At 39.9% G+C, this 18567-nt stretch overlaps 1 protein-coding gene across 1 annotated transcript in view; it reads left to right on the forward strand.

The window, feature by feature from the left end:
• dock4b (dedicator of cytokinesis 4b) overlaps nt 1-18567 on the forward strand; it is a 92511-nt gene that overhangs the window by 58469 nt on the left and 15475 nt on the right. The window contains 22 exon segments of the mRNA XM_046872831.1: nt 1861-2053; nt 2435-2485; nt 2488-2561; nt 4378-4512; nt 5405-5503; nt 6605-6699; nt 6821-6896; nt 7177-7277; nt 7502-7560; nt 7681-7829; nt 7935-8020; nt 9249-9275; nt 9453-9548; nt 10133-10193; nt 10627-10720; nt 10850-10998; nt 12087-12173; nt 12286-12390; nt 12922-13063; nt 16008-16174; nt 17364-17450; nt 17547-17723. Of these exon segments, the coding sequence (XP_046728787.1) occupies nt 1861-2053; nt 2435-2485; nt 2488-2561; nt 4378-4512; nt 5405-5503; nt 6605-6699; nt 6821-6896; nt 7177-7277; nt 7502-7560; nt 7681-7829; nt 7935-8020; nt 9249-9275; nt 9453-9548; nt 10133-10193; nt 10627-10720; nt 10850-10998; nt 12087-12173; nt 12286-12390; nt 12922-13063; nt 16008-16174; nt 17364-17450; nt 17547-17723 (2310 nt within the window).

Raw genomic sequence — 18567 nt, forward strand, 5'->3', positions numbered from 1 at the left:
AACACAAGACAAAACACATAACCCAAGATAGCGCCAAACCAGTAAACCTACTGTATACTCTGAATATACAGTACAGTAGTTAATATCAATAATATTACTGGAAAATGGTCAAGGACTTTATAATACTTCTCTAACTTCAGTGCTTTGGTGGTGTTTCATCCTGTATACACACATTTGATTTTTTTGCAGACCACATTCTCAGCAGTTAGGAAAAAAAATCCCTTTTCCATTATTCAACTGTCTTATCTCATTTGCTATGCATGATTAATGCTTTTCAGGTTGATGTGACACATATTTGTAATGAAACACTAGCACAAGCTTCTCGTTCTGAGAGTCACCACTTGCTGCACTACACACATCAGACAAACATAATGACTGGCTGTACAGGGTTGTGTGTTCACTTAACTACATCAGCATACAGTATGCTATTAAAGTTTGGAGCCTAGTTAATTTTAGCATAAGTTCAGAGAAAGCAACACATGCAGGTTTTTTTAAGCTTTCGCTTTCCCAGTGGACTAGCTGATGGGTTTATGAATTGTCCATGACTGGTAGGGTGTGTTTGCTTTATAAGTCAGGGAGTAGACAAAACATAGTGGCTCGTATCACTTAATTTAATACAGTTCTGGCGCTATAGGCTCGAAATAATACATGCTGTGTCGTTCAGCTATTTTCTATTGACATGTTTTTTTATTGAATGATGCAGAAATAATTTTGGTCCATGAAAAACATCTAAAGAGTTATGGGATAATATTTCAAAATTGCATTCCATTAGATTTGTATGTGCTTTTTAATCCACATTGAGTCCCCATTTGCTTTTAATAACCTAAACTCTTCTGGGAAGATGTTCCACTAGATTTTGGAGTGTGCTTGTGGAGATTTGTGTTCATTCAGCCACAAGGGAGTTAGTAAAGTCAGGTATTTATGTAGGGTGAGGAGCCTTGGGGTGAAGTCAGTGTGAAAATTTCATCCCAAAGTTGTTCAATAGGGTTAAGGTCAGAGCTTTATAGCAGGCCACTCCAAGATCTTCCACTCCAACCCATGTAAACCATATCTTCATGGAGCTTGTTTTGTGCATAGGTACATTGTCATGCTGGATGAGGTTTGGGTTGCCTGAGTTTGAAGTGAAGTAAAGGGAAATTTTAATTCTAACACATCCAAAGTACAATTGTGTGTCCAACTGTGTGGTAACAGTTTGGGGAGGAACCATATAATGATTGAAAAGTCCGGTTTCCCCAATTATTTTGTCCATATAGTGTAATGAAGAATTCGAAATTGCTGTTAATATATCATCGAACACTAAAGAAGTGGATTTTGATGATTTAGAAAGAAAACGGTTATTAGAGGAGCTGATCAGAGGCCAGTAGCAGTGGGTGAACAATCAGTGAATATTATATCCGTGTCATTACCAATGACAGAATATCCAACATCTAGAAAAATGTGTTGAACTTGATTACAGAAGATTCTCATCACCCAAACACAACTAAGACTTGTGACATCATCTTGTTTTGGGACAGTTTTTTCTTTGCCACTGCCATTAAAGGCAGTTGATGTCGGCCTGTCAGTGGGTCTTTATAAAATGATAAAAAATGTTTATTGGTATTTGAGATGTGTGACTGCTGCTATGATTCAGAGTTAAAAGCCCCCCACTACCTCGCGCGACAGCTACAGTATTGGTAACGGTGAAACATGCTAACCGACAGGAAAAAAGGATAACCATGACTGATTTTAGGTTAAATAAAAGCTTATTAATGATGAAAAATATTTGGCTTGATCTGTTTTAAAGTTTGTATAGCTTTTTTGAGTAAATGATCCACCATGTGCGTGTGTCTGGGTGTGGGTTTTTTGTGTGTGTGCATGCAGACGGTGTTTTTGCAGGCATTTCCTGCAGTCTATGGGGAGCTGCTAAAGCTGTTCACCGTCACTGAGGTGGCCTCGTTCGTAAGGGAGACACTGGGGAGTCTGCCGGACATCTCACAGTCAGACTGCCCCCTAGAGACTGTCAAACTACAGTGCATTTCCAAAACTGTGGAGAGCCAGCTATACACAAACCCCGGTACATATACACACACTTGCACAGACGTTGCTGGTTTATACGATGCAGTTAGATTAGAGCAGTACTGATTGTAAGAGTAATTAAAGGTGAGGTCAGTTGTAACTGTTTGGGGTAGTTCTTCTCATACTTATGCACTATAAATAATGTACATTTGCTTCAGGCTATTTTGGATGAATGAAAAAAAAATACATGAAGCATTAACTTCTAACCTGGCACTTCACTGCTTAGCTGTGAATTATTGAAGTGCACTCAACTTCAGGAGTTTTAGCATAGTTATAATGTTTTTTGGGGTCGAGGCTTTTATATTTAAAAAACAAACAAACTACCCTATCTTTCTAACTAACTCTGTCTTTAATGAACGTTTGTCTGTGTGTGTTTTAGAATCAAGGTGTGTTCTGCTCCCTGTGGTCTTGCGCTTGTTACAGACTCACTTGCAGAGCAACGAGATCTGGTGATGGGTGCCCAAATACTCACCTGCATGCTGTCTATCATAAAAAGATACGATACGGTAAGACATCAGCTTCTGACGTGACCTGGACCCCTCAGCGTGAAGAGAGATGATGCAACCTCTGAGAAACATGGCTCTGGAAATAATAGGAGTCGTGGCTTTAAACAGGAGTACTGGCTTTAAACATCCTGTGATTTACTGTGAAGTGAGATTAATGAGAGCTTGGATGCAGGCAGTGAGACATGAGCTCATGCTGTTTAATGGCCTCTTTGAGCAATCTGATCACTGAGCAAAATTGATTTGATTAAAAAAGAATTCACACTGTGGCACACACAAGGTTGCACCACTTTATGCCCCAAGTATTACATCTATTTGAATCAAATTTTAAAAATGAAAAAGAAAAATATTTTCGGTCAGGTGTTGATATGCACCTTATTGGTCTCAGAGCTTCAGTAGTGTTCACATCAAACATCAGAATAGGCAAAATGTGTGATCTCTGTGATTGTAATGTGAAGTCTAGCTGCATGATTTTATGCATTGTGCTGCAGCCACATGATTGTCTGCGTTAATAATATATACAAGCATATTTAAGCAGGTTAAATCGGGTGTTAAAAATCAATTACATATACACCGATCAGGTATAACCTTATGACTACTGACAGGTGAAGAGAATAACACTGATTATCTCTTCATCAACCTCAAAGTTGATGTGAGTTTAACAAGGGCCAAATTGCGACGTCTAGACGACTGGGTCAGAGCATCTCCAAAACTGCAGCTCTTTTGGGATGTTTCCCGGTCCGCAGTGGTCAGTGTAAAGGAACAGTGGGTCATGGGCGGCCGAGGCACATTGATGCACATGTGGAGTGAAGGGTGGTCCGTGTGGTCTGATCCAACAGACGAGCTCCTGTAGCTCAAATTGCTAAATAAGTTCATGCTGTTAATTCTCGACACGTCAGAACTATTTTGGCAGCAAAAGGGGGACCAACACAATATTAGGCAGGTGGTCATAGCGTTATGCCTGATCATTGTATATATTTGTTAATTGACCAAATGTTAGCTAAAAAAAAATAAAAAATAGAATACACATGATAATGTAATTGATTGATCCAAGAATTATCAATGATACGGCAATTCTGTAATAGCATTAGTTGCTTAAAACATCTATCTAAATAAATATACTGGGTATATAATTTATCATCAAGATAATCAATATTATTAGATTAAATGTTGAGTAAAATAAGTCAAGAGGTGCAGTATTAACTCTAAACCAGAACAGTTTCTTTGACCTGGAGAGGTTGTGATTACAATTGGCATGAGATGAACAGTGTGTACGTGTTAAATAGCTTTCACACACTCCGCAGGGCCACTCTTAAGAGAGTCATCACCTCCACTTGCTCCCTTTTTCAATCTGGCTTCTTCTCCCCACTCTCATTATCACCCTGTCAGGAAACACTCACTACTTACACATCCTGCTTTGAAATTTATATTCAGTTTTTAACTGCTATTGTTGAGATTTTGTCGAAAAATGTCTGACTGTTAAAAATTACATAACAAAATTAAACTCTTTTAATCTACGCATTTTTCAGCTTTTATTAAAAGCTGTATAGCAAGAGTATAAAACCAATTTTTTCGGATATCAGGCCACTCAGTATGCCATCAAGTAAACCTTGCCAAAAGATGAAAATAAAAGATCATTTGTAGCTCTATGTTGTTTTATGTAGCACCAGGGTTCTGGAGAAACGTTATCTCATTTTACTGGGTATTCACTCAGCTATAATTTTTTTTTTTTTTTTTTTTTTTTTTAGCAATCCATATGTTCTCTGTATTCTGTAATTAATATATATATATGTGTGTGTGTGTGTGTGTGTGTGTACAGGAGCCAGCCATGTCTGAAGAAGTGGATCTGATAGTGGAGAGCTTGCTCAGTGTATTATTGAGGACTATTCTGGAGATTTCCAACCGTCCTCAAACCCCAGTGTCGACAATGCGTCCTCAGAGTCAAGATGTCACGGTGAGAGAACATAGATTAAGCATGAGAATTGTAGTGAGAGCGATACTGCACTTAAAGAGAAAGAGAAGAAAAAGACAAAAGCCCCTGAGGGTCAATTAATTACTGTGCAGCAGCCAAAGCTCTTGTATACTTCAAAGCTGCTCTGCATCAGGTGAAATGTGGGAGAAATCTGTGGATTTGTGTGTCTGTGATTGTGTGTGTGTGTGTGTGTGTGTGTGTGTGTGTTTTGCTCTATTGTAGATGCTAAACTCACCGTGTTTCTGCTGAATGCTGCTTTTTAATAGCTCTACTCATGTACTCCTGTATTTACTCTCCAGGCTGTGTTCAATAAGAATAGAGGAGATTTTGTTTCAGGTCTTTGATGTTTTTGTCTTCAGTCACCAGAGCTGTTTTTATAATCATACGTATTAATTTGTATGATCTCATGCACAGGGGTCATCAGTTGGTGAACTGCGGTATACTGTAGACACAGATCTAGATTAGATCTGGATCATTAGATTGAAAAGGGAAGTTAGCTTTTTTGGTCTGATTAGTGAGGTACAGCGTTATATGGATGACGTCGGATTAGTTTTTCCACCACTTTATGTTTAAAAGAGACATGCGTTATCAGTTTAGAGGTGTTTGCGAGGACATTGTTCACTTCCGTACGAATGATTAATTCAGAAGGCCAGGTTTATTAACATAGTTATTGTAGCATGAGCGACTTCTAACACAACACATGGGAAATAAAGACCATTCATAGGCAGTTAAAAAAAAAGGATTAACATTGGCTTCAGGCAGGTTTGGTCAAACTTTGTGGCTTTTGTGGGAATGCAGTACAAAAACAAGGTCACATTTACGTAAGACTTTTTGATGCAGTTTGCTGATGTGTGTTAATGCATCTGTGTTTCAGGGGGAGTTTGTGTCATGCCTTTTGGCATTGCTGAAGCAGATGGGAGATAAACACTACCAGCAGCATCTTCAACGTTTCACCAGTAAAGATGAGCTGAGGGTGAGAATGGCCTAGGAGCTTTTTTATGACCGAATGTGCTCATACACACTAGCAGCACCTCTAAATTTCTTTCGGCTTCTCCCGTCAGGGGTCGCCACAGCGGACCATCCGCATGTTTGATTTGGCACAGGTTTTTACGCTGGATGCCCTTCCTAACGCACTAATACTCCTAAATACTCGTGAGCATGCGAACACCATGACGTTCAGCTACCGCGAATATAATTGCAACTTGTTGGCTGCTTGTGCCAGAGTGCATCAGAGCTAAAAACCGTAAAAGAACCGTAGTAGGCTTCAGTGGAGGACACAATCCGTGTAGTTGAGCTAAAGTGGAGATACAGTGTACAAAGTGCTACATTTAAATGTTTATTTGAGTAAAAGTACAAAAGTATTTGCCTTTAAATGTACTTAAGTATCCATAGTTTATTATTAGATGATATTATATATTATATGTTATTTATTATGGCTATAATGTTCCTGTTATTATTTTTGTCACAAAACTCTTTTCTTAATCAACTCACTGTATGTGAAAAGAGTCTGTTACTCTCAGCACAACAATCTATTAATAGAATGATATTAATAAGTAAAAAACCTTCTTTTCAACTACTTAAAGAAAAAAAAAACGCAATTAAGGCCACTGGTGTTGTGGTGAGATCGAGTCTGGAGTTTGGTGGCTTGTCGACCAGTTAAGATTTTATTCGCTCATAAAAAGGAAGGACTGATTTTGCAAAAAATGTATTGAGTCAAAAAAAAAATTTGACTTTGATAAGTAGTGAAGTTAAAGTAAAAGTCTCTCCGAATGTAAATACTTCTATAAAGTACAGATACATAAAAAAGCTACTAAAGTCGAGTAACGAATTACATTTATTCTGTTTCAGTCCACCACTGGTAGGCTTTTGAAATACAGAAATAATAAATGGGTTAGAAAACGACTGCTTTAAAGTCATTAATATGATTTTTCAAATAGAATAGTAAGAACAAATACTGCTGTTTTACACTTCACTAAAACCTTCTTTCCCCTAAATCACTAAAACGCATCAAACATTTTGCAGTACTGTACCTGTCATTTATCCATTAGTCGTTTTGTATTTCTGTTTTCGGCAGGATTTCCTTCTGCAGATTTTCACCGTATTCCGCATCCTGATCCGGCCGGAAATGTTTCCTAAAGATTGGACAGTCATGCGGCTTGTCACTAATAAGTAAGAATCGTCCCATGATCATGATTTCTTGACTATCTCTTGTCTGAGATGGAGGTAAATTCATAATAGAATGTGGCAGCGCTTTCGCTCGTGCTGATTCATGCCCACGTTTCCTTTCCAGTATCATCATCACAACGGTGCTCTACCTGTCAGATGCTCTGAGGAAAAACTTTCTGAATGACAGGTTTGATTATAAGGTACGTCTGTGTTCTAGTGTCTGTGTATGTGCCTGTAGCTTAGAGTGTGTGTGTGTGTCCAGACTATGGTCTCCTGCAGCGGGGTTAAATGTAGCCTTCACCTGGGTGTCAACACACACAGCACTGAGCCAGTTATGTTTAAGGAAAAACAGGAAGTGTTCAGTGTTGTTGACTGAAACAGCTACACTCTGATTGTAAAAACAATCACAGATGAACCATTCGTCTCAGTGTTCAACACATTCTTACTCACACTGTGTGTGTTCACGTGTGTGCATTGTAGGTCTGGGATTCGTACTTTTATCTGTCTGTAATCTTCATCAATCAGCCCTGCCTCCAGCTTGAAACGTTCTCTCCTTCCAAGCGCAAGAAAATTCTTGAAAAGTGAGTGAATTCTACTCTCCTATACACTATTGATAGAATAATGTACCTTGATGCACTGCATAATGTGTTGATGTTTGCAAAATGGGGCATTTCAATCAGTGTAAATGTTACGTGTGTTCAGTTGCCATTCGAGTGAGAGATCTATGCACATTTGTCATGGAGCTTTTTGTGCTCGTTCAGCATTTGTTTGATTTGTGAATGCATAAATGTGTGTGGGTTTGTAGGTACGGAGATATGAGGGTGATGATGGGCTGTGAAATCTTCAGTATGTGGCAGAATCTAGGTATGAGTTTGCCGGTGTAATTTTTAAGCTTTTCCTGCGCTAATAAATGACGCCAATGTAAAATATCATTTGCCGTTCCCGCCTTTCCCCCGCATCATCTTCTCGCTCTTGCTTTTAAAGGAGAACACAAATTAAACTTCATCCCTGCTATGATTGGCCCATTTCTCGAGGTGACACTGGTTCCTCAGCCGGATCTGCGGAACGTGATGATCCCCATTTTTCACGACATGATGGACTGGGAACAGCGGCGAAGCGGCAACTTTAAACAGGTACAACAGTGCCCCCTGCTGCTTCAGCGAGCCAGTGTAAAACATTACTCTGCTTAAGTGCACGAGCCAATTGAACCTGTAACCCTGAATGATGATCTGTCTTAGGTGGAGGCAAAACTAATAGACAAGCTCGACAGTCTGATGTCAGAAGGAAAGGGTGATGAAACTTACCGTGAGCTCTTCAACAGCATGTGAGTGAGAGCTTATGCTGGTTTGTATTACTCGTATTGAGTAAGCATTGAGGGCTGCACAGTTTAGTGTATTTACAATCACGATTTTGGCCTATTGATTAAATTCATAATGTGTGAGCGTTGTAGAATCGGAGATTTTGATCTTTTATTGTAAGGATTTGTTTAAGAAAGATTTACACTTAGCTATTGTATCACATAAAAAAAACTAAAAAAAACTAAAGTGCAACTTTGAGACAAACAAGACAACAAAATAAAAAAAAAACGTTAATATTCACTCAAAATGGAGAGCAGTAGGGCTTCATTAAAGAGCTTAAGAGAGTATCAGTCTGAGAGCTTGAGCACTTCAAAGAGCTGGATGAAGTTTATAGAGAAAATATGAGCCACAATGAATCCACGGAGTCTGTTTTTTGTGCTATTTTTATGAAGATCATTTGTAGGATGCCGTTAACTTTTCATATCAAAATATGCAGATGTGGAAGTTAAAAACTTGCCTGAAGGAAGCGAGGTTATTCAGAAGAAAAACTGATTCCTCATTGGATCACATTAAACTGTAACACTTAAATTCAGAGAAAATCGAATCTACAGGAACTTTGTCTTAAAGTGAGACATTGACCCAAAACACACTGCCAATGCAAGAACAGACTTTGTCTCAAGTTTACCGGACATGTTGTCCTACTTCCATACATCCAGACACCCATGTAATGGTGGTTTTAAGTTATCAATATCTGTCTCATAGGGTATATAAATGCTTGGTCTTGATCAGTGTTCATCTCCTCCTTTTTTTATTTTTTTTATTTTATAATCGGGGATTGTGAGCTCTAATGTTTTGCCCTTAAATGTGTGTGTGAGGGGGCTTTTGATTTCTGAACACATAGCGTACAGGCACATCGCAGCTGTATTTACACTGTTCTGTTTGCTAAAGCAGGTGCCAACCAGAAGAATCCCCAAAATATCATTTGTGTTCAATATGTCCGATGTGACATTTAAAGCAGCCTCCGCCTTCTGTCTTCCTTTCATTTCTCTCCTTTAAAGCACTAAAATCAATAATTTCTGATTTCAGAACAGAGTTGTGATTGTATTAAACACTCTCTCGTGCTTATGTTTATTCCTTTTTCTTGATCTTATCTGCACTAACAGTACTAACCGTGTTACTAACTTGTATGAGTGAGTGTTTCTGACTTTAACTTATTAATATGACTTTGTCTCGCCTCTGCTTTCCTGGGAGTAGAATTCCTCTGTTCGGTCCATACCCTAGGTAAGACCACTCACTGTTTCTGTGCTTAGATCTGTGAGTAGAGGGTGTGTGCGTCTGTGTGTGTTCGTCTGTATGCATAATAATGCTTAAAGGGAAGATGGAGAGAGTGGCTGCATGATGCAAGGTGAAAACTAATCCAGCGACTTTCACTTTTTGCTGGCTGTGTTTGTGTTTCAGCCTCTTAAAGAAGATCGAGAGAGAGACGTGGAGAGAAAGCGGAATCTCATTAATTGCAACAGTAACACGCCTAATGGAGAGACTGCTTGATTACAGGTGAGTGCACCATCTCTATTTCCCTCATTTACCCACACACAAACGCAACCTTCCCCCAGATTCCTTCAAAGTGCATTTACATTTCTGATGACTTATGAAGTTTAAATGTGCAAATATAAATGTTTCTAATATGCCAGATAGCAAACATTAGCACGCGCTAAAACTTTTGTAAGCAGCGCAAGAATATTTTGTGACAGATATTTTTATTTTCAGTTGCTTGCTATATTATTTACAGTGTTTTCTTAGTGCTGATGTATAGCAAGACTATATTTCATGCTTTCTTGAGTCCATGTAAAAATATGCTATTTTCAGGCCAAATGCTAAACAGACTGTATAAGGTTTATCATATTATGCTAGAACCTGCATTGTACTGTTATATACATATATATAATTACATAATATATATACATATGAGAAAATGTATATAAATGATATTGTCACAGAAATCAACAAAAGGTATCCTTTCAGTACACAACAAAAAGTATACAACACAAGTGTACCGAAGTGTATACAGGAACCGTGCAACGAGTTGCATGTGTAGTTTTAATTTCACAGTCTCTGGCGTTTCTTTGTGTTTTCTCCAGGGACTGCATGAAACTTGGAGAAGTGGATGGAAAGAAGATTGGCTGTACTGTCAGTCTGTTGGTGAGTTTCTTTCTGCAAACTCATCACCAGCATTAAGGCTGTACCTGCCTGCCCACACGGGCTTCCACACTTTACTGCATCCCTCTGCTGCAGAGACAACAAGCTGTCAAACATATCCAAACCTAACAGGCCACCCAGGAGGTCTGATTTCTGTAAAACTGCCAATTTAACAAAAGTTTTCACACGTCAGATTATTCATCTTTGGAGCCTTTGAACGTCAGCTTGCGAATTTCTGGTTTGTTAATTTTGTTTTCTGAGTTCACACCTATAGAAGAATCGATAGCTACCACCTGGGTATGTGGGTGGACAATTTGGGTATCAATAATTTATAAAATACATGGTCTTTGGCCCAGTTGTCTATTTCTCTCTCTCTTTCTCGCTCTCTCTCAATCTCTCTTTCTCAATCTTCCTTCATTTATTCCTGTCTGTGCAGAACTTCTATAAAACAGAGCTGAATAAGGAGGAGATGTATATCCGCTACATCCACAAGCTGTATGACCTGCACTTAAAAGCGCAGAACTACACAGGTAATGGCACGTGTGGGTGGAGGAGTGATGTTCTGCAGGGGCACGTGGGGTGGATGCTGGAAATAAAAGAGAATAATGGCAGCCCGGTGGGCGTGTTGTCGTGACTTTGCGTGCTTTTTATGTGTCTAGAGGCTTCTTACACGCTGCTGCTGTACGACGAGCTGCTGGAATGGTCAGAAAGGCCACTGCGGGAGTTTCTGAGTTATCCCATGCAAACCGAGTGGCAGAGGAAAGAGTACCTGCATCTCACCATCATCCAAAACTTTGAACGTGGCAAGGTCCCTGCTCTCATTTTTACATATTTCACTTGGTTTCTTCTACTTCACCTTTCTGAACTTTAACTGACCTGTTGCTATTTATTATTATTATTATTATATATTTCTGACTCACTTTATCTTGCCTTTCCATCCTCACTTCCCATTTCCTGACTTTCTCTCGTTTTCTTTCCCGTTCTTCTATTCCTGTTTTCTATCTGTCGCATTGTTTTTCTATCTGTCTTTCTCTGTTCCACGATTTCTGCCTGTCTGTGTCTTTTGCCTGTTTCTTTCTTCTTGCTTCTGGATTTCATTTTTCCTTTGTTTTTTTCTGTCTCTGTCTATCTGCTGTTTTTCTTTGTCTTTTCTGCCGTTCTATCTTTTCCTTCCTTACCTCCCTCCTCTCCTTTCACCTATGTTTTGTTTTATTTACATTTATGGTATTTGCTCAATGCCTTTATCCACAGCGACTTTCAGAAGTGTTTTGAAGTCTCTATCAGTAAATGCATCCTGATACTGGTTCAGTAGGTCACAGACTAAGAATACCATCAATCTTTAAATTCTGTAGGGAGGAAATGTAGATAGAAACTGCACGTCTGTGCTTTTTTATTTATGTTGTTTGCACAGGATATGTCTGACATGCCATCCCTCAATCACCTTAATCTTCTTAAAAGTGCCCTAGTACCTTCATGCACTTCACTTTTTTTTATCTCAACATTCTCAAGGTTGTTTGTAGTCTGCCTGTTGCTTAGAAACATTTGCATCTCATCACTTCCAGTTCTTCACCCACCGATCAAAATATCAGTTGGAGGTCGTGTTTTCATTAGTTACCCATCACAACAAAATGACATCTGCATAATTAGCCCTCATATCATCAGCAGCTTGAATGAAAATAAAACCTCACTGCTTCCCACTGCCTGGTCTCCTTCTGTACTCCCAAATCAAGTGTATCATTGGATAAGAACGGATTAGAAAGCAGCAGGGAATAAAACATTTTGTTTAATTAGCGTCATTGCGAAACACTGGAAGTTTTTCAGCGCAAATAATTGTCGATGATCATCTGCTGCCCCCCACTGGAAGTTAACTTGGCCTGTTTTATCTTTCGCCCTCAGTGTTGGGAGAACGGAATCCTCCTGTGTCGAGAGTTGGCCGATCAATACGAAGCGTATTATGATTACAGGAACTTGAGCAAAATGAAGGTATGGTCTTCTGTGGATTTCCAAATTTTAATCAAGAGCTGTTTATTTTACACAGCAACTGTTCTGGCTCAGATTTACATGCACTGACATGCTGCTTTTCTGAAATGCCCAGATGATGGAGGCCTCCCTTTATGATAAAATCATGGACCAGCAAAGACTGGAGCCTGAGTTCTTCCGAGTGGGCTTCTATGGAAAGAAGTTTCCCTTCTTTTTACGAGTAAGTGCCAACACCTACCAAAAGCTGATACAATACATAAGCTGAGACGGTGTGGGGAGTAGATTCCTAAAGCCTGGAATATGCTGTTATAAAAAAGCCAATCAGATACGAGACGTCTGCTCACTTCATATTGTCTATTAAACTATTATAGATTTTTATGCTGAAATGAAATATTTGGAAACACCCAACTTACTAGGAATGACAAACTAATGATATTGCAGATTTTTCCTGGAATATTTAGATTTGATTTATTGCGAGGCTTTCTGCTCAATTCAAGAAGCGAATGATTGATGATGGGTCTCCAGTGTTGCATGCAAAAAAAAAAAAAAAAACGTCTGTAGATCTAAATGTAAATCAGTGGTATAAAAATGATCTGTTGCAAGTCCATCTTTTTTTTTTTTCCCATGTTTTTAATATAATTTACAGTCAACGGTGACTTCTATTGCTTTTAAAACCACTTGGTGGCACTCTTACCCACTGTGTATGTTTGACTAGGGTGTTTGTCGATGCATTTGCATGTGTGCTTTTCAGAATAAGGAGTTTGTATGTCGTGGACATGACTATGAGCGTTTGGAAGCCTTCCAGCAGCGCATGCTCAATGAATTCCCTCATGCCATCGCCATGCAACATGCCAACCAGCCAGACCAGACTATTTACCATGCAGAGGCCCAGTGTATCCTTCTTTTAAACACAAAAACACACACACGCACGCACAAACTAAAAAAAAATGACCCTCACAAATTAAAATGCTTTATTATTTATGAGCTGTACATGTGGCCAGATGCTTGTATGCGTGTATGTAGAATAAAATGAATCCCAGCTGTGTTTGCGTTCGCTTTTCTGGTGCGAATAGCAATCGCGATGAGAGGACGTAGCGTTTTGTGCAAGCTCAGGACTACTGCTGTAAATACGCGTCTGTTCGGTGGCAGAAAATCGATTCTGTCCCACTGCGACTGCGAGCTGGCTCCAGGAGACGCCAGGCAGTGGACACAATCTTGCACGGTTGGCGGGACAAATATATGGAAGGCTCGAGCATGCCGAATGTGGGCCTTTCTCTTGAGTGCAATTAGAGCGGACATGAGCGGTCAAACTGCATTAGCCTAGTGCTTTGTTATCCTTGCGAGCAATTAATCAGTACCCTTCCTGGATCGCCGCCATATTTAATTCGAGTTTCTGTGCTGACGAGTTCTCATAGTTGTGTGACCCACAGTCTGCTGAACTTGTCTACATGTGCTCCGGGGCATGGACATGTTTGACTGTTAAATTCATTCATTTCAATGTATGACTTGTTTGTATTAGAAAACGCATGCAGCTTTTGTTGCGAGTTGAGTCGAAACTTTTTTAAAGGGGTGCAGCGCCTGAATACGTTTTGCATTACATTTGTCAGGTTTTCAAAAGTGCTTTGAATTCTTTTATCAATAAACCATCCTTATAGTGGCTCACACAGGATTTGTATTATTAGCAAAGTTCAGATATCTGGGGAAGTTTATTTCACCACTTAGACTTTAGAACCAAGAAGAGCTCTGATTCCTGCCATCCTTGTGGACTGAGATTGTGTGTGTGTGTGTGTGTGTGTGTGTGTGTGTGTGTGTGTGTGTGTGTGTGTGTGTGTGTGTGTTTACCTGAGCAGTGCTAGAGGATTAGTGCTTTAAATGGGTGCTTGTCCATTTTTGGCTTTTGCAGAAAGGATCATGATACTGGCAGCTACAAGAAGTCAGTGGACGGTGTGTAGCTCTGAGGTGGTGTGTGAGAACTTGAAGGTTAAAAACTGCGTTGTGAAGTTGCATTTAGAATTTGAATGGTTCTGAGGGGAAGACCTGCCAGGAGTTAGTTGCAAAATATATAAGTATATAGAGATAACTGAATCAGAGTGCTCTTAGTTGGTTGTAAAGGACAAACTGGCATGGGAGTTTAGCACTGTGAGACAAGAAGGACAGTTGATTTGCCCATGGTTACTTCAAGGTTGCCTATAGTGACAAATGCTCAGATCTGCGGAGATCAGAAGTTGCTGGCATGTGGATGAATCTCCTAAAATGAACAACATTTCCATTTTGTTAAGGCAAATTTTCAAGTGATTAGCTGCCATCCATGATGAGATCGGAGAAGAAATAAGTACATGAGGGAGGAAAGGAAGAAATACGTTTGTGACCTGTATAGCAGTGGTATGAAACCCATGTGAGGATATGACCTCACCAAGAAAAATGGTATAGAGGTGAGGAGCGGATGTTGATTCCATCTATCTTAACCTTGAAATCTTGATGCATGATATGACCATCACTGAATGCCAAGAAACATGAAAATGGAAAAGAAGGTCTTCTGGTAAACTGTGTTAAACTCTGCTGAAAGAGTTAAGGATGACGAGGACTGATGAGAGTTTGTTTTGTTTGGTTGATCAGGGTGGGGTAGAGATTAAATGTACATGATGCATTTGATAAAGAGAGAAGGTACTGGTGGATAGTTACTGATGTTTGAAGTTTCCAGAGGTGGGTTGCTTCAGGCTGGGAATGGCCCTATATACCTGTTGTTTATTGGGGATGTGGTCACTCAGTGTGCTCTCTTTTACTGACCTGAAGGTCGGGGGTTCAAGCCCCAGTATCGCCAAGCTGCCAGTGATGGGCCCTTGTGCAAGTCCTGTAACTTTCTCTGCTCCAGAGGCGCTGTATTGCTGACATTGCTGACCCTGTGCTCTGGCTTCAGCTTCCTAACAAGCTGGTATATGCAAATAAAGAATTTCACTGCATTTTAATGTATAAGTGACAAGTCAAAGCCTTTTTTCCCTCCTTTTTTCTTTGTATATGGTATATGGTACCATCATTTCTGGGAAAACAAGAAAATCTGTAGTTTTAACTAAATAACAGTGAATTCAGTGAGGGGAATTATTTGCCTCATGGTAGAAAAGAGCCACTGGTAGGGGAAGTAATAAAACAGGCAATTAATGGAATGGAAAAATAATTTATAAAAAGAAAAACAGTTACTTTCATGTAATTTCATGCAGGGCAGACATTCCCTCTCATTAGACAGAAAAAAGAAACAGTTTACAACTTTGAATGAATTCGTTTTGAATAAGAATCCACTCGTTGTTTATCAGGACTGGATTGATTTAAGATGTTTATTGTGAAAGACACTTTGCTTGTTAGTAACTATTTATTTAAAAATGAATCGCAGCGAGAAAAATTTAATGTAAAATAAATCATTGTTACAGCATGTAAAAAAAAAAAAATAATAATTCATACTTGTCCTCACACGTATCCCCTGCTCACACACATACACACGTCAATGTTATGGGCTGTTCTATCTAGATTTATGACTATGGCCATTTTAATTATGGGGTTTTTAACATTTGAAAATGCACAGAAGTTGGTATTTGAATACTAATGTATTTTCTTGTTACTGGACAGTGTTAGAGCAGATAGGGGGCATGTAGGGATAATGTTTGAGTCAGGAGGAAAAGCGAATTCCTGTGCAGTTTTAACAGGTGCACTGGGTCATACCTAACTTCTAAAACTGTCGTTCATATTTTGTATTCAGTATCGGCAACAGCGTCCATTGATTTATTGATTATCATTCTCAGACCAGAGCACATCTCTGTAACAATCCTTGACACAATCCTGACTCAGACCTGCAAATCTACGCTGTGACTCCAATCCCAGACAGCCAGGACGTCCTCCAGAGAGACGGCGTTCCGGACAACATCAAGAGCTTCTACAAAGTCAACAACATCTGGCGTTTCCGCTATGACCGCCCTTTCCACAAGGGCATCAAAGACAAGGAGAATGAGTTTAAGGTGGGCTAGTGCTTCAAGCTTTAGCTCGTTTCTTTGCCGTCTACCTGCTGCTTTCTCGTTTCTCATTTGCAGTCTTGGATAAATCTGTGTCTATTTCCGCCGTATGTGACTTGGGTATTCATGCCTGTAATGTGTAGTGTGTGTGGGTCAGTGTGCAGCATGTGTGTAGAGCTCAGGTGTGCTCTCATGTGTTGCATTATTCACTCGCAGCCCAGTGAGGCTAATTAAAGTTTTAGAGGCCAGGAGACGGGCTCATTCCAAATATCATTTCCCTCATCTCTCTCTTGCTCAATACCCATCCCAGAAAATCACATCCAAAACGCGGATCATATCTATCGCAAGGTTTAGATTTTCGGCGGCCTCTAGTGGGTATAACGTTTGAAATAAACAGTTTAGCCTGCCAGATATTACATTTTCCTTGACACTGAGGTGTGTTTCATCCTGCCTCACTCATCACGAAGTAATATTTTTTCGAGAAATCTCATTAAGAGTCTAAGTTAAGATGAGATGATATTTAGATGATACGATTATATCGGAGACAGCAGTTTGTTTGAAGCTCATCTTCAGTAACTAAAGTTCTCTGCGAGTTCTCGTTTCGTAATATTACCTGTTCTTTATGCATCGGTGAACCGAGCCCAAGACACTCGATGAGAATGCGATCCAGAGTAAGACTTATGGGATATGAGATGTAATGAAGAAGAAACACTAAACAAACTGAGGATAAACTTTGTTTTGGTGAAAATCGACTGCATGCAGTGCTCAGGGGTAAAGATGGGAGTTGCAGCCTTGCGTACTTCGAGCAACAATGTTACAGGAATATTAGAAAATCTAACTGTTAGTGCTGATTGATTTAACCTGGGAATCTGTTGAATCCGCAGAGCTGCGTCTCGGCATATTGTAGAACTGCTTTACATAATAACTCGTGTTACAAAAAAAAAAATAATAATAAAGAGCCAGCATAATGTACAATGCATTGTGAGAGACAATACAAATGGCATTCAATAAGCAGAACGGCATTTAATAGTAGCTGTCAAGTCAGAGATGATAATGAATGCGTAGGGAGTGATGTTATTGTATTTCCGTGCATGAGTCAGTGTAAGACTGTCAGTGTTATTAGCCTTTTTACGATGCCTTGCGCTTGAGGGCACAAGCAGCTCATGTGTTAATGTGTATTTGCTTTGGCCCACAGAGTCTGTGGGTGGAGAGAACAACGATGACCCTGGTACAGAGTCTCCCAGGGATCTCCCGCTGGTTTGAAGTGGAGAAGAGAGATCTGGTGAGAGAAAGGATCCTCCACACCGCTGCTGATTTTATGCTTCTGGACTGCCCGTCTGCAGTGGCCCGTCGGTAACGGCTTTGTGTTTTTGTGCAGGTGGAGGTGAGCCCACTGGAGAATGCCATCGAGGTGATTGAAAACAAGAACCTGCAGCTGCGGACACTGATCACGCAGTGCCAGACACGCCAGATGCAGAACATCAACCCGCTCACCATGTGCTTAAATGGCGTGATCGACGCTGCTGTGAATGGAGGCCTTGCTCGCTACCAGGAGGTGTGCAACAATCTTCTTCAAATTTACCCACTAAAAGGCATAATTGTGAGGACATAGTTCAAGTGATCCTAGCAGTGTTCCTAATTAACTACCTCCTGTTAATTGGGCAGCATTTTAGCAAAAGACTTTCTTGGCAGAAGTCATGTATTGGAAGCTCGTAGGTATGTTGTGCTTATTACATTATATCAAATAAGACAACAGGTTTACTGTTCAGTAACCTAGAAGTTTAGCCACATTTACAACATACAAATATAAAGATAACCGGAGAAGTGAATAACATTTCAATACAATATTATCTCTTACAATAACAATATTATCTCTTCATCATGGCACCTGTTAGTGAATGGATATATTTATTTGGCAGCATGTGAACATTTTGTTTTTAAAGTTGATGTGTTAGAAGCAGGAAAAATGGGCAAGTGAAAGATTTGACGGAGTTCAACAAGGGCCAAACTGTGATGGCTAGATGGCTGGGTCAGAGCATCTCCAAAACTGCAGCTCTTGTGGGATGTTCCCCGTCTGCAGTGGTCAGTATCTGTCAAAAGTGATCCAAGGAAGAAACAGTGGTGAACCGGCGATCCAACAGACGACTTACTGTTGCTCAAATTGCTAAAGAAGTTAATGGTGTTAATGCTCGACGGGACCAACACAATATTATGCAGGTGGTCATAATGCTGTGCCTGATCGGTGGCTATAAAGTGTTCCCTGGTTTGTGTACATAACATTACATTGACAATATACTCTCGAGGAACAATTTGGTCTACCATTTTTGTTGGAAATTATTTCTAGTACAGTAATACCTCGGTACTCATCGCATGCTCGGAGCCCGACACCAACTCTCGCG

This window comes from Silurus meridionalis, chromosome 18 (genome assembly GCF_014805685.1).
Source record: "Silurus meridionalis isolate SWU-2019-XX chromosome 18, ASM1480568v1, whole genome shotgun sequence".
Classification (NCBI taxonomy): Eukaryota; Metazoa; Chordata; class Actinopteri; order Siluriformes; family Siluridae; genus Silurus; species Silurus meridionalis.